General features: G+C 43.3%; 1 protein-coding gene across 1 annotated transcript in view; it reads right to left on the minus strand.

Moving 5' to 3' along the window:
• LOC137528989 (zinc transporter zipt-7.2-like) overlaps nucleotides 1–17,651 on the minus strand; it is a 73,510-nt gene that overhangs the window by 41,354 nt on the left and 14,505 nt on the right. Inside the window, exon 3 of the mRNA XM_068250837.1 lies at nucleotides 4,418–4,523. Within this exon, the coding sequence (XP_068106938.1) occupies nucleotides 4,418–4,523 (106 nt within the window). The remainder of the gene's footprint in view (nucleotides 1–4,417; nucleotides 4,524–17,651) is intronic.

Here is a 17,651-nt window from a genome sequence, read left to right on the forward strand (position 1 = left end):
CGATTCTGAATGTATTTGGTCCACCTAATAACGCTTTTTTGTATTTGGAAGCACCCTTTACTGGACCTTTCACTCATAAAATGAACGTGAAAATTATCTCACCTGTTAGCAGGTGCACTATGGACCCCTACAGCTTGTTTTCTGATGTGGGTTTCTGAACTCATCAGCTTATTTACTGAAAAGCATAAAGTGAACACCAACAAGACATTTGTAAAGCGCTTTTCTCCCACAGGACCAAAAGCGCATAAGCTTGTCTCAGATCAGTACATAGTTGCAGTTTGTGATGAGTTACAGGGGAAACAGTTTTGATATAACCTCCCTGGCGGTAAGCCCGTGCTGAGCACGGGCTATGCCGCGCAGGAGGATTTCTCAGGCCCTGCTGGGCCGATTTGTATTTTTTTGTACACGCAGCTAGCACTTTGCTAGCTACGTGTACCTCCCGATCGCCGCCGCTCTGCGCCGATTCGCCGCTACCCGCCGCCCCCCAGACCCCTTGCGCAGCCTGGCCTATCAGTGCCAGGCAGTGCTGAGGGGTGGATCGGGACTCCCGATGACGTTATGACATCGATGACGTCCATGACGATCGTCGCCATGGCGATGGGAGAAGCCAAACAGGAAATCCAGTTCTGAACGGGATTTCCTGTTAAGTGCTGCGCTGCCCCCTGGCGGTTTTAATAGACCGCCAGGGAGGTTAAACACCCCTAGGGTTGGAGCTGTCTTGATTGGGTGTGGCAAAGCGTAAGAAAGGGAAGGGGCAGCAAGATAGAAGGCTCTGCCTCTAAAGGTTTTGAGTTGGACTGTTGGGTTCATCTTGTTCAGCTTATACAGTATGTTTTGCACTGACAAAAATTATCTTTACAATATAAAAAAACAGCATGGGGTGCCCTTTCAAAACTTTACCAATTCCAAAGGCATAGAGACAGATAGAAAGAAACCTAGATTGTAAGCCTTTGGGCAGGGTCCTCCTCCTTTTGTGTTCTACCTGATCATGCACCTCCATTACTGTGAACCCATGCTATGCATCTGAGTGAACCTAACTTGCCTAATCTCCATGCTCCATCCAGTGACTGACTAAGCATTACCTTGTACTCAGAGGGCTGGAACCCACAAGAGCGTTTTTTTGAGCATTTTGGCAGCGCTGCGATACGCTAGCGTTTTGCCAAAACGCTCAGCTGATGTTAATGGATGGGGCAACTTCCACAGGAGCGTTTGCGTTTCCCAGAAACGCAAACGCAGGACCTGCAGCATTTTGGGAGCGTTAGCGCTTCAATGTAAAGTATTGAAACGCTAGCAGAAACGCTCAGCAAAACCTAAACTGAGCGGTTTTGCTAGCGTTTTGCGGTTCAGCACACTGTAACAAAATGAAAAATAATTCACAGAACCAATCAGAATAAAAACGCAAAACGCAAAACGCTAGGCACCCGCTGGGGAAAAAAATACAATGTTGCAAAACACGACCAAAAACGCGCATGAATCCGCTTGCAAACCGCTCAGACAAAACGCTAGCGGTTGCGTTTTGCGTTTGCGGTTTTCAGTGGGTTCCAGGCCATACTGTGCTGTGTGATCTGGTTTTCTTGTATTCCTGTATTGTCATATTGCTGTTTGTCACCCCTAAATATTGTCTGTAACCTAAATTAATGTCCAGCGCTGCGTAATATGTTGGCGCGTTATAATTATAGAGAGTGTGGGGTGTAACTCCCAGCTCTTTTTACCAGTATCTTATGCCTGTCAGCCAGGGCAAGTTTGCAAGTGGGGTAATTGGCAAGTCCTCTCCTTATTCCTTCACTGTTACTTTGTAGTGCAGGTGGTGTTTACTCTGCCACTAGTGGTAGTCGTGGGCTCCCCCAAAGTATGAAGGTCTTCAACCGAGCATCCCGCAAAGCACAGAAAAGTACTGTTGCTAAGGCACGAAAGAATAATGCTAGGTATGCACTATGAGATTTTTTGGCAGATTTACTGTCAGATCGATTATTTCCAACATGTCCAATCTGATTTTCGATCATTTTTTGATTGATTTCGGACTGTTTTCCATTCACTTCTATCAGATTGGACATGTTGGAAATAATCGAACTGACAGTAAATCTGCCAGAAAATCTCATAGTGTGTACTTAGCATAACAATCTGAACTTGCAAAATGTCTTGTTTGGAAATACTTTGCTGGCTGCAAATTGAATTGGAAATATTATTGGGTGCTACTGGCTACTGTGACCACTGGAAACCAAAAACTTGGGAGTGAGCAACAACTAGTATATTATAGCGTGGCGTGGGTAAGCTATATATTGTCTATACATTATTTAACTCCCATACAATATAGTTTGTAACTAATGATTAAAGCACTATTAAACAATTGTACAGACATGTGCCTATTTGCATGTATCCATAGTATATAGCGAAAGACTGATACCTTATCATGGTCACACCTAACCATTGAGGCTATTTAGCCCTGTTGTGTGTGAGCAAACAGTGACTCATTACATTCTTTCCATTAACTGGCATTACAAAGCACAGATGGGGCAATACCTGATATTTTCAAATATTGGTATTTTTTACAGTTTGATAAATGTATAACACAATGGTGCTGCTTTCTAAATATAGAGGCCACAAGACTTGTATAGCAACTAATAAGATCTCGTTTTACACAAATACTGGAGGTTTCAATATAAAACCTATCACCCGATTGGCTGTTCTGCTAGTTTTTGTTGGCTTCGAGTTTCTTGAATCATTGCTTGAAAGCTTTGTGTAACGATCGGTGTTGGCACACAGAGAGAATCTGATTATTAGTGATCTGCAGTATCACCAAGAATACAGATATATACCTGATTATTGGTGATCTGCAGAATCACCGATAATACAAGTATAACTAACCTCTGGACACCTGACAAAAGTGTGTTTGGTGTGACAGTTATTGAGCCAGTGATTCCCTGACTGTTGGGAATCAGACTCTACTGCAGTCAAAGGACACTTAAGAGATGGAGTCCCTGACTGGATTGCAGAGAGGTCCCTTTAAGAGACAGGGAGTCTATGCAGACAGTAAGAGAAGTCGGCCAGGCCACGTCGGTAACACACGAGCAGATAAGGTACAGAGACAGAAGACTGATACAGTAACCAGGGACAGGCAGGGTTGGCAACAAGTAATCAGATATGCGTAGGTACCAAATCAGAGAGCAGAAGGAAGGTCAGGAGAGCAATAGGTCATAACAGTTATCAAGCATAGGCCTAGTCTAGAGTGTGAGGTCCGTGTTCTCAACACCCAGGAACTGGTCTAAGAATAACACAATATTAACACAGTATCCCTAGTCTTGGGTGTGAGGTCCGTGGTCTCAACACCCTGGAACTAGTCTGGAGTATAACACAATATAGCACAGTATCCCTAGTCTTGGGTGTGAGGTCCGTGGTCTCAACACCCTGGAACTAGTCTGGAGTATAACACAATATAACACAGTAATCTGGCTAAGTGTGAAGGATCTGACTATGGTCTGAGTGCTAACACGTAAGCATTCGCAACGGCAGACAACCGGCAACTGACAGGGAAGAAGTATATATAGTAGAGAGCTCCTCAGCGCCGCCCAGACCCATTCAGCCAATCACCTGCTGCGCTGGGATCAGCTGATCGTCCCGATCAGCTGATCCCTCTCCTATTGGCATAAAGGGCTTGCCTGTTAGCGCGCGCGTAGCTCTCCATCTGTGTGCACTACTAGGCTCAGAAAACACAGGTGCACGCTGCTGCTGCTGCGGAGAAACCGCTGGTCTGAACGTGGCTCCAGCCACCTGGCTGTCAGACCGCGCGGCGGTGTCTCCGCAATCCATTACACTTTGTTTATAAGATTAGAAAGCCTGGATCCGATGTTGTCTAATTACGTGGTCTTCCTAGCTAATGGTTTGGGTCCCCCAGTGGAGAGGTTATTTTACGTGTTCACGTGTCTATTGAGTTTATTTTGTTGTAGGATGCTGCCTTTTGTCCTTGGTAGTGATGGTCAATGAGAAGCTAGTAAATCAATGTTGATACAAATATGGTCATTTTATACAAATGTATGCGGCTTGCAATTGGGCCAATGAAATGAGACAGTTACTGGTTTATTATCAAACTAAATAAATTGGCATAACGTTAGCATTCAGTTTGCATCAGCTTGGCTATATTAGCATCTCACTGACTATCCCCTAGTCTTTAGTGGTCATTTTGGATAAAAGTTTAGAATGGATCACTGTATAGGCACCACTCAGCTATCTCCCAAGCAGCTCATTCATCACATGGAAAAGGGTGGGCAACATATGACTGGGGGGGGGGGGGGGGGGGGGGGTGTTGATGAAAATGGCTCGTAAGCATGTAGGATCTAATAGGATGAATTACCAAGTTGGGGCAGCAACTGCCTCTCACCCTATGGCATTATGCAGAGGGTCTGCAGCAGAGCACACATACCTATTCCAGGGTCCTCTCGTCTCTTTTCACTGTGGCCGATGTCCTTCTGTAGGCTCCGGATGTCACGTGACACGGGGAACCTACGGAGCTGGTGCACATTGACTGGCTGCAGTGAAGAGGAGATGAGAGGACTGGATTAGTATTTGGCTGCTCTGCATACTCACATGGGGAGACAGAGAGGGTAGGAAAGGAGGAGGATACTAACCACACTGACAAGTAATGCATAAAATAATTAGCACTGATGCTGCACTAATAATTTAAAATACAAACAAAAATGTACATAATGATTATTTATTATTTATTGTATTTATAAAGCGCCAACATATTACGTAGCGCTGCACAATAGATACATGGGTTAACATACAAGGTAGGACATACAGGAAACTCACAACAAAACAAGATGATGCAAATGATTTGATAACAGTACAGTGTCATATGTCAAAATATAGACTGTTCTAGTCCACAAGAGGGATGACTGACAGTAAGATTGCATAATCAAGCTGGAAACACTAGAGAGGAGGGCCCTGCCAGAGGCTTACTATCTAAAATGACTTAATGACATAATGACTTAAGGCCTGTTTCCACTAGGGCCAAATGTGGCCCGAATCTGCGCCAAATCAGCAGGTCGTCTCGCTGCCTATACTTTCAATTGTTTGCTGTTTGAATTGCACTATAGTGCAATTCTGGATGACATGCTGCAGATTTCTGCAGCATGCACCCAAAGCAATCTAAAATGTGTTTGCATGACTTCAAGTGTCAGGCTGTGGAAACCAGCCCTTAGACCACAGCTCTGGAAAAATTAAGTAACCACTGGAAAAATGACCAGTTTATCTTGTTTTATCTTGTATAGGTGCAAATATTGCACTGAGCAGCTTTGCCTTAGCTTTTAACCTTTTAGCAGACAAATAAAGGAAAATTTTATATGGCTGCAGGGCTGAATTTTCCTGCCACTGGAGAAGTGTACCTTCTCCAGCTTGGCCGGCTGTTCAGAGCGGCGCATCACCGCTCTTCCATCAACAGGTGGCGCTACATTGCTAACACTATCTTCTGAGCCCCAGTCACATGTAATAACGTGATCGGACGTCAGAGGAGAAAGATGGGAGTGCAGCACCACTCTCTGCTGCCGGCAATGCATGACTTCAGTAAGCAGAACAATTAATTCTACCAGGTGAGGTTAAAATGAGTATGCATCTTCAATTGAAATATTTAATTTGAAGATGCTAACAGGTTAAAAACTGCTAACAATATCTCTCCTAATTTTCAACTAAAATATTGTTCTTTAGAGCATAATTTTAACCACTTATGTGGTTTGCGACAGTATATCTATGTCCCGCAGGACTTCAGTTCCTGCCCAGGGTCGGGACATGGATATTCGTCCGCGTAGATATTCATCGCACTGCAGCCTGTTAGAGGGGAGATGAATGAATGGGAATGCAGTTCCCATCCATTAATCTAAGTCCCCATGTCAATGATCTCTGGCATCAATGAGATGCCTGTGTTATTGTAACTACCGGATTAACACATCCACGGATTTACTTCCTGTTTAGCATACTTATAGTATGCTAATAGGAAATAATGCGCGAGGACATTTTGTGGCCAAATAGTAAAATTACACCTTCATTCATTTTTATTTATAAAAAAAAAAACCACCATTACATTTAAAATTAACCCCTTACCTCCCACCCTCTCCCATAGTTACCTAAATAAATGATATGCATATTAAAAAAAATTACAAATAAAAAAAAAACAGTTACCTTATGGACTGAAATGTTTCCATATGTATGTCAAAAGGGTATCTTAATGTTATTTATGAATTATGTGCTTATAATTAGTGATGGATGCAAAATTTAAAAATGCACATTTATTTCCAAATAAAATATTGGCGTCATACATTGTACTAGGGAAATATTTTAAACATTTTAATAACCGAGCCAAATGGGCAAATAAAATGTGTGGGTTTTAATTATGGTAGCATGTATTATTTTAAAAATATAATGGCTGAAAACTGAGAATTTTTTTCCATTTTTTTCCCATTAAAATGCATTTATAATAAAATGATGGCAAAAAAAAGTAGTAATAAAGTTATAGGCGAATGAATAAAAGGAGAACTGAAAGATGAAAATTGCTTTGGATAGAAGGGAAAAACCCTCTTGGTAGTGAAGTGGTTAAAGGAAATGACAATAAATCAAAATAAAGAAAAATGAGTTGAAAAAGACTTGAACAGTTCAAAGAAAATGAATCCCGCTGTTCGCTCTCAAACAAAGTGGCTGGATGGTGTACTGGTTAAAGACACCACCTTTGGCATAAGAGACCAACAGTTCTCAAGCGCAGTCTGACAGGCAAAACTTGTTATACAAAAATTACATTCAACTAAGGGATGTACAGAAACTAGTATTTGGTGGAATAACCCAGATTTGTCTTCCAGCAGTTTGGAATGCACATCACCAGTTTTTCACATTGCTGTTGGGTAACTTCATAACGTTCTTTCTACAAAAATCCACCAGCTCTGCTTTGCTTGATGGTGACCATCCCTATTCTCATTCCAGAGGTTTTCAACAAGGTTCAAATATGGAGATTTGGCTGTGCCAAGACAGACTTTTGATTTGGTGATCCCCCGTCCAGAGCTTTATTTCCCTGATTGCGTGGCATGGAGCATTGTCCTGCTGCAAATGCCAAATCTGAGTTGGGGAACATAGTCTTAGCAGAAGGAAGCAGATGTTTCTCTAGGATAACCTTGTATGCGGCTTGATTCATGCATCCTCCATGAAGACACATCTGCCCAATTCCAGCCTTACTGAAGCACCCCCTGATTGTCACTGACTGGTCTCCATGTTACAGTTGATGCAGGACACTGTGGGTTGTAGGCTTCTCCAGGTCTCCATCTATCCATAAGATCGCCAGCTGAAAACTGAACTCATCAGAAGGATGATCTTACTCCAAACCTTTAGCAAACCTCAGCCTGACTCTTCTTCTTTGCTTCTCACTGATGAATGGCTTTTTCTGTCTTTGTATGACTTCAACCCTGCTTGTAGGAGCCTGTTTCGGTCTTAGCCTTATTTCATGTCATGTACCCCTTTGGCAGTCTGTTAGAGCCTAAGGTACCCTTACGGAACTAGGAAGATTATATCAATGTGATCTAAAGAAAGCATAGCACCCTTGCCATTACAGCGCAGCATCCCAGATTGAAATCCTCATCAAAACAGTATCTGCATACATTTTGTATGTTCATGTCAGGTTTATGTAAGTTTCCTCTGCAGAACCTCCATTGGGAAGACACATGCAGTTCTCCAGTACTGGGACTAATGGGAGGGAGTCATCTGAACTTTACTTTGAATGTTGACCCAAGAAGGACCCTGAAGTTTATTTTGTATGGGGCCCACAAAATGTTATGGATTTTGATGGCAGCCCTGGCTTCTTTCCATATCCGAAAACATAGTTGTAGGTTAACTTGCTTGACTCAAATTGGATTTGGAATTTCATAAACATAGGACAATGTTCTATGTCAAATGCTGCAGGAAGGTTGTTATGCATTATGGTGTGGAGTGGCACTCTCATCTTGCAGTATTACAATTCAAGATTTGACTCTTATCCTGGACACTATTTGCATGGAGTCTGTATGTTCTCCCAAAATAGGCTGATAAGTGTATTGGTTCTCCGCAAAATTAGCCTTATACTGTAATACAAACACTATGACTATGGTAGAGTTTTGTTTGTGAGCCCCTCTGAGGGACAGTTAGTGACAGGACCATGGTCTCTGTAAAGTGCTTCAGAAGTTATCAGTGCTAAATAAATACATGATAATTAATGTATGATCAAAATCTGATATGAAAATATCTGTCATTTCTATTGATAGCAATCATAGGTACTGATAAATCTACCATGATTTGTGGCCTATATTCCCAGCTGTGGGAAATGCTATATTTCAAATACACACTAGTGAGATAAAGATGTCACTTTCTACACATGGAGAACGTGAAATCCATGGTGATATCCCTTGTCCTTGAAACCTAGCCGCCGGAATTTGTATTATATCTGCCTTAAAGCTTCATGGAGTCCATCAAAAATGCAAATTCAAGATCACTATCACACAGGAATAGTGCTGTGTCAGTGGCAGGTGACTGGTGGAGTGTTTGCTTTGTAGTACACTGAGTAGTACAATACTGTACCATGTATAGTGCCATGTGAAATCTGATCAGGATCAAAAGGCACTGTGACCAGGGCTGGATTTCTGGAAAGGCCACCAAGGCCCGGGCCTTGGGCAGCAGCAGACCAGGGGGCGCCTGGACATGCCAGAAGGACTGTTGCATATGGCAGAAGAGGTTGCAGATGGAATACCAAGGTTGCAATAAGGAGCAGCACATGGAAATAGGGAGCTACTGCCCAAGGGACCTGTACAGAACTGAAGGAGGCTGCTGTACATGAATGTTAGACATGGAAGAGGGGGCTGCACAAGGAATAGGAGGGGGTGCTGCACATAGAAGGGAAGCTGCAAGCAAGTTGGCCTAGGGGCAGGAAAAGTATAAACCTGGCCTTGACTGTGATGGATTAATCACTTGTACCCAGAGCCTAATCACCCATATGGACATATAGGCAGATGTATAGGGCCTAGTGGTTGTCCACAGAAATAGTTGCAATCTTCTCTAAGCCTCTACCCCCTACCTCACCTTAACAAAAAAGCCAGGTGGCAAGCAGAGGGAGCCAAATCTGCTAACTTACCTAGACCCCCATTAGGTCTGCTTGTCTTTGACCCGTATTTAAGGTGGGAAGTTGCAGTGTATGCCTACCATAAGGTCCTGTATTAACTATGATCTTTGAAATGTTTTGCAAACTTACTTACACAAAGCAGACAGATGCAGCAACACCATGACTCAGCAACATCTGACTCTGCTGGAGGAGGTTCTTATGGAGCTGCAATTATCAGCATACATTATTTACAGAGGAGCTCAATTAACGTGTCCTTATTTTTCTTGACTTTAACAGATAAAAGCATATATAAACAGTAGCCAATCACAATTCACACCAAAGTCTGTAACTACTAATACTGTAGACATATCCTCACTTTGAAAATATATTTTTGGGACATGCAGACGTGGAACGCATGGGATACAACATGGAGTGGCATCTCTGAAACAACCGCGGCACACAGCGCACCAGGAGCCAGCCAGACAGCCCACGATCGGCGTAGAGCCCAGTAAAACTCTGTGCTGTTTTTGAAGTCATTGACATGTGAGTGTTCTACCAACAGTTTTAATAAATTTGTAATATGGTTTTACACTATGGAGCCTTTTTGGCTTGTACTTTGAGGCGACAAGTAAACCAGGATTACACTAAAGTTTGGAAGATAAGGTGATTGGAGAGTCCATGACAGGCAAGGGGAGGCCTTGATTGCCCCGCAGGTGCTGACGACCCAATCTAATAGAGGGTCAAATCTTAAGGGTGAGTTCTCCATCTTCTGGGTGTGGTGGAGGTGGCTCACTTAGCAAGGCACATCTGTGTCGTAAACTTTTCAAGATTCCCTCAAGGGATACATTTTTTTGATTAGAACTGTTATCTGTGGTGTTATGTATTTTACCGGAGCACTTTGAATTTGAAAATGTATGTTAAAGGGAAGACCAGGTTGGTTCTCTTTGTTTCCAGGCAATGGCAAGGTACAAGGTCTGGTTTATATTTAAAGAAAGCTTAGCTCTTTTCCGTGCTGGACCTTCCATCCTAAATGTATACCCTTCTTGTGGCCAGAGATGGTACAATATAACAGATAGCAATGACGGGGTCAAGGTATCATAGTGGTGGAGATGAAAAGAAGAGGAAAAAAACAAAACACAAAAAATTAGGGGGGCAGGGAATTAAATTGTTTGTGGTCTTGACCCTTAGGAGAGACTCATTCTTGTAAAGGTGGGATGGTGCGCTGCAAAGGTCTCCAGCTCATCTTCGCCCAAAAGCTTTGTGAGTACTTTTGGGTAAGAGCCTTAAAATTAAGTTATGGTCAAGAATTTTCATTGTTCAGTAGATTAAATTTTACCCAGTTAACCCATATGGTAGTGAAATTTGGATTTTATACTGTTGTAGGAATCCTGGTGTAGAGAGTTTTTTCAATCCCGCAAGTGAATTCTATGTGTCTGATCCAATCTTTAATTATGGGCAAAAGTTTTTTTTTCCCAGGGGCTTGGAATTAGGGAAAGAGTAAAGGTGGCCACACACCATACAATTTTTCACCAAATCGATAGTTTCAATCAGCTGTCCCAAAAAATCGAGAGCTTTCCTTTGTTTTCGATCGATAAATCTGATCGCATTTTCCATTTTTTTTTTCGATTTTTAGAGATTGGACATGTTGGAAATTTCAGACCAACTTTATCAAGAATTGTATGGTGTGTGATGGATTGTCAATTACTTGTACAGCTCCAATCAATTTTTTCTGAGCTTTCAATTATTTTATTTATGAGTGGGGAAAAACTGAACATAGATGTGTGTGGTACATTGGTCAGATTTTTTGAATTGTTATAATCAGTCAAAGCCACTGTTTGCACCCAATCACCCCCCTAATCACCCATCAATCACCCCCTGTCATTATCTGTCAACGCTATATTTTAGATCAGGTCCTAAACTGCCCCCTGGGGGCTCCTGATCACCCCCCACACCCTCAGATCCTCCCCAGACCCCCCCCCCCCCGTGTACTGTATACATCTATTTTCCCCTGTAATTACCCACTGATCACCTGTCAATCACCTATCAATCCCCCCCTGTCACTGCCACCCATCAGATCAGACCCTAACCTGCCCCTTGCGGGCACCTGATCACCAGCCCACACCCTCAGATAGCCCGCAGACCCACCCTCAGATCACCTCCCAAGTGCATTGTTTACATCTATTCTCCTCTCTAATCACCCACTGATCACCCATCAATCACCCCCTGTCACTGCTACCCATCAGATCAGACCCTAATCTGCCCCTTGCGGGCACCCAATTACCCGCCCACACCCTCAGACCCCCCCTGATCACCTCGCCAGTGCATTACATGCATCTATTCTCCCCTCTAATCACACCCTGATCACCTATCAATTACCATCACCCCCTGTCACTGCTACCCATCAGATCAGACCCTAATCTGCCCCTTGCGGGCACCCAAACACCCACCCACACCCTCAGATCACCCTCAGACCCCCCTGATCCCCTCCCCAGTGCATTATTTACATCTGTTCTCCCCTCTAATCACTCATCAATCACCCCCTGTCACTATCTGTCACTGCTACCCATCATACCCATCAGATCAGACCCTCATCTGCCCCTTGCGGGCACCCAATCACAGGGCCACACCCTCAGAACCACCCTAACCACCTCCCCAGTGCATTGATTGCATCTATTCCCCCCTCTAATCACACACTGAGACACCCATAAGTCACCTCCTGTCACCACCTGTCACCCCCTAGCACACCTACCCATCAGATCAGACCCTAATCTGCCCCTTGCGAGCACCCAATCACCCGCTCACACCCTCAGATCGCCCTCAGACACCCCCCCCCCCCCCCCCGATCACCTCGCCAGTGCATTGCTTGCATCTACAGTATTCTCCCCTCTAATCACACCCTGATCACCTATCAACCACCCCCTGTCACCACCTGTCACTGCTACCCATCAGATCAGACCCTAATCTGCCCCTTGCGGGCACCCAAACACCCGCCCACACCCTCAGACCCCCCCCCCCGATCACCTCCCCAATGCATTATTTACATCTGTTCTCCCCTCTAATCACCCACTGATTACCCATCAATTACCCATCAATCACCTCCTGTCACTCACCACCTCTTACTGCTACCCATCAGATCAGACCCTTATCTGCCCCTTGCGGGCACACTTACCTGCCCACACCCTTAGATCGCCCACAGACCCCCCCGATCACATCCCCAGTGCATTGTTTGCATCTATTCCCCCCCTCTAATCACACCCTGAGACACCCATCAATCACCTCCTGTCACCACCTGTCACCCTCTAGCACTCCTATCCATCAGATCAGCCCTAATCTGCCCCCTGCGGGCTTCTGATCACCCGGCCAAACCCTCACCCGCCCCACCGCAGTGACAGAATTTTTTTTTTCTGGTCACTGCTGGTCTCTAAGACTTAATTGTGGCTGAGACCAACCGTTATGCCACACAATACGCTACCGCCAATCCAAGAAGCTACCATGCCCAGCCTTTTCGGTGGAAACCACTCCAAGTTTCCAAATGTAACATTTTTTGGGGCCTTCTCCTTAACATGGGTCTAGTCAAAAAGAATGTATTGCGGTCTTATTGGTTTATGCACCCAATACATCACATGCCCAGGTTCTCTCCTGCCATCTCCAGGTCACGATTTGAGAACATCCTGCGCTTCCTGCACTTCAGTGCCAATACAACCTATCATCTAAGAGGCCACCCTGCTTATGACCGGTTCCACAAAATTCGGCCCCTCACAGACCACCTGTCATCAAAATTTGCAGATGCTTATACACTTGAACAGTCATTTTGAGGCATTTGGTTTCTAGATTACTCCTTACGGTTTTGGTCCCCTAAAATGCCAGGGCAGTATAGGAACCCCACAAGTGACCCCATTTTAGAAAGAAGACACCCAAAGATATTCCATTAGGTGTATGATGAGTTCATAGAAGATTTTATTTTTTTGTCACAAGTTAGTGGAAAATGACACTTTGTGAAAAAAAACTATAAAAATCAATTTCCGCAAACTTGTGACAAAAAATTAAATCTTCTATGAACTCATCATACTACTAATGGAATACCTTGGGGTGTCTTCTTTCTAAAATGGGGTCACTTGTGGGGTTCCTAAACTGCCCTGGCATTTTAGAGGCCCTAAACCGTGAGGAGTAGTCTGGAAACCAAATGCCTCAAAATGACCTGTGAAATCCTAAAGGTAAGCATAGGACTTTGGGCCCCTTAGCGCACCTAGGCTGCAAAAAAGTGTCACGCGTGTGGTATCGCCGTACTCAGGAGAAGTAGTATAATGTGTTTTGGGATGTATTTTTACACATACCCATGCTGGGTGGGAGAAATATTTCTGTAAATGGACAATTGTGTGAAAAAAACCAAAACATTTACAGAGATATTTCTCCCAACCAGCATGGGTATGTGTAAAAATACACCCCAAAAACTCCTGAGTACGGCGATACCACATGTGTGACACTTTTTTGCAGCCTGGGAGCGCTAAGGGGCCCAAAGTCCTATGAGCACCTTTAGGCTTTACAGGGGTGCTTACAATTTAGCACCCCTCAAAATGCCAGGACAGTAAACACACCCCACAAATGACCTCATTTTGGAAAGTAGACACCCCAAAGTATTCAGAGATGGGCATGGTGAGCCCCTGGCAGATTTTTTTTTTGTCAAAAGTTAGCAGAAATTGATTTTTTTTTGTCACAAAGTGTCACTTTCCGCTAACTTGTGACAAAAAAATAAAATCTTCTATGAACTCACCATGCCTCTTAGTGAATACTTTGGGATGTCTTCTTTCCAAAATGGGGTCATTTGGGGGGTATTTATACTATCCTGGAATTCTAGCACCTCATGAAACATGACAGGTGCTCAGAAGAGTCAGAGATGCTTCAAAATGGGAAAATTCACTAGTTTGTAAACGCTATAACTTTTACCCAAACCAATAAATATACACTTATTGGATTTTTTTTTTTATCAAAGTCATGTATATGTCTTTGATAAAAAAAAATGCACAATAAATTTGGACAAAAATGTATAAGAAATTTTACTTTATTTGAAAAATGTCAGCACAGAAAGTTAAAAAAAAAAATTTGGGACAAAATTAATGTCTGTTTTGATGAATATAATGAAAACTAAAAATCACAGCAGCAATCAAATAGCACCAAAAGAAAGCTGAATTAGTGACAAGAAAAAGAGGTAAAATTCATTTAGATAGTAGGTTGTATGACCGAGCAATAAACCGTTAAAGCTGCAGTGGTCTGAATTGAAAACAGTTTCTGGTCCTTAAGGGGTTTTAACTGGTATCAGAAGAAAAGTGAGTGTGGCACTCCTATATATTCATGAGAGGATCCGTGGGAGAAAATGGAGGAGGTCAAAAACATCCCGCACAGGAAGTCTCTTGCACGTACCTATCACTAATGGCCACTGACGTGTGCTCCGCATGAAGAGTAGGAAGGAAGTGTACCATGGATATTATACAACAAGAAGCAGGCACGGGCACCCTCCGTCATTCAGCTTTCAATTGTGCAATTTATTCGTGCAATACATGACAACATTTTGACATCACCTGATATTCATGGCGATAGCTGTGCGGGGTGGAGGTGGGTGTTCAGGGCTGCAAATGGATCGGCCGATCCATTTGCAGCCCTGAACACCCACCTCCACCCCGCACAGCTATCGCCATGAATATCAACTGATGTCAACATGTTGTCATGTATTGCACGAATAAATTGCACAATTGAAAGCTGAATGACGGAGGGTGCCCGTGCCTGCTTCTTGTTGTATAATACCTTAAGGGGTTTTAAGACTGCAGTCCTTAAGTGGTTAAACATACCAAGAGACACCATAGGAAGGATCATTCGCAAATTCAAGGCAAAGGACACTGTTGAAATGCTACTTGTTTGTGGCAGAAAGAAGATGCTGACTTCGACTGTTGTGCGAGAAAAGTGGAGAAAAGTCCCTGTGTGACTGCTGAGGAACTGGAAAAAGATTTGTCAAAATCGGGTACTGAAGTTTCAGCTCAGACAATAAGGCGCACACTGCGTAATGAAGGCCTCCATGCCAGAACTCCCAGGCGCACCCCCTTGCTGTCTCCAAAGAATAAGAAGAGTCGACTGCAGTATGCCAAAAGTCATGTGGACAAACCACAAAAGTTTTGGGATAGTGTTCTGTGGACTGATGAAACAAAATTAGACCGGTTTGGGCCCATGGATCAACGCTATGTTTGGAGGAGGAAGATCAAGGCCTATGAAGAAAAGAACACCTTGCCTACTGTGAAGCATGGCGGGGGGTCAATCATGCTTTGAGGCTGTTTTGCTTCTGCAGGTACAGGGAAGCTTCAGCGTGTGCAAGGTACCATGAATTCTCTTCAGTACCAGGAGATATTGGATGAAAATGTGATGCAGTCTGTCACAAACCTGAGGCTTGGGAGACGTTGGACCTTTCAACAGGACAATGATCCCAAGCATACCTCCAAGTCCACTAGAGCATGGTTGCAGATTAAAGGCTGGAACATTTTGGAGTGGCGATCGCAGTCACCAGACTTAAATCCGATTGAGAACCTCTTGTGGGACCTAAAGAAAGCAGTTGTAGCGCGCAAGCCTAAGAATGTGACTGAACTGGAGGCTTTTGCCCATGAAGAATGAGCTAAGATACCCGTAGATCGCTGCAAGACACTTGTGTCAAGCTATGCTTCATGTTTAAAAGCTGTTATAACTGGAAAAGGATGTTGTACTAGGTACTAAGAATGAATGTCACTTGGGGGTTGAATAAAACTGATAATGATGTGAGCACAGAAAAGACATTTGTGGTTATTTCAATATAAATATTATGTTATATTTGTCTGACTTACAAGTGCCTCTTTGATTTAACTGTAAACAAGATGACTGAAATGAACAAAATCAATGTCAAACTGGCCAAAACACTAAATTTCAGTGGGGGTTGAATAATTTTGAACACAACTGTATGTCTGAGTGGAAGTTGAAAAGTAAAAAGGACAACCCAGCATGCCTTGCAACTTCCTTTTTGTGTACTAAATTTTGTGTGTACCAAATAAGAGTCAGGTAAACTGGGGAATGATCATTTATAAACAAGAAAAGTAATAGTGATTTTAACTTTTGGATTGCCTGGTTATCATCCTTATTACTTGTTTAACAAATAAAAATAAATAATTGATTTTTGATTTATGCCTGACAGTTACATTTTAAGGACATGCCTCACAATAGACCTCTTGTACGCTTAGTGTTTCTGATGTTATACAGTACTATCCAACAGTAGTTCAGTCCATGAAGGCCGAGTTCCTCACACATTTTGGCACAGTTCAAATTAATTGATGGGACTGAGTCAGTAAAGTGTGGTTCATCAAGTAAGACATATTTCTCCCTTTCTCTGTCCATGCTAAACACTAGCATGGATATGTCCCGAGGACTGGAACTGGACAACCCTGGTGTAATAAACAGAAGGGGGACTCAGCAGGCACCTGGCTGTGTGAAAGTTCTCCTTGCAGCTCTGGTTTTCGAATCCCAGCCTGGACACCATCTGCATGGAGTATGTATGTTCTCCTGGTGTCTGCATGGGTTTTCTCCAGTTTCCTCCAACATTCTGATAAGTGAACTGGTTTCTCCCTAAAATTGACCCTAGACTATGATGGACATATGACTATGATAGGGATTACATTATTACATTATGAACCCCTCTGAAGAACAGTTAGTGTCATGACTACATGCTCTGTACAGGGCTGCAGAAACTGTTGGCGCTATATAAATGCTAGAGATGGGACAAATCCCCAATTTCCTTGAATCCGAATCCAAAAGGATTCTCGAATCTTATGAAACTCTGGAATCTAACAAATCTTGTACATAACAATTGTGTTATCCTTGTAAGAAAAGTAGTTAAACTTAGAATAGTATAGTCTAAGTCTAACTACTATTCTTACACGCATCACACATTTTTTAAGTACAGGATTCAGTGGCCTAGCTAGAGACTAGGGGGCCGCATTATTATTATTTGTTGTATTTATAATAACATAATATAACAACATATTACGCAGCGCTGCACAATAGATAAGTGGGTTAACATACAAGGTAGGACATACAGGAAACTCACAACAAAACAAGATCATGCAAATGATTTGATAACAGTACAGTGTCAGGTCAAAATAAAGACTATTCTAGTCCACAAGAGGGGTGATTGACAGTAAAATTGCATAATCAAGCTGGAAACACTAGAGAGGAGGGCCCTGCCAAATGCTTACAATCTAAAGGGTGGGGGTGGAAACAATAGGTGCATCTGTTGAGACGTTGTCTAACAGAGCATATTATGGTTCTGGTGTAGGGGGGTATGCAGGCATGAAAAGGTGAGTCTTGAGAGCTTGTTTGAAAGTATTAAAGGTGTGGGCGAGTCTGATGGCTGGTGGGAGCGAGTTCCAGAGAGTGGGGGCAGCCCTAGTGAAGTCCTGCAATAGTGCATGGGACTGAGATATGCGTGGTGCGACTAGGCGCAAGTCATTGGAGGATCGGAGGGGGCGGGCTGGTGTCACAAGCC

The sequence above is a fragment of the Hyperolius riggenbachi genome, chromosome 8 (genome assembly GCF_040937935.1).
Source record: "Hyperolius riggenbachi isolate aHypRig1 chromosome 8, aHypRig1.pri, whole genome shotgun sequence".
Lineage (NCBI taxonomy): Eukaryota > Metazoa > Chordata > Amphibia > Anura > Hyperoliidae > Hyperolius > Hyperolius riggenbachi.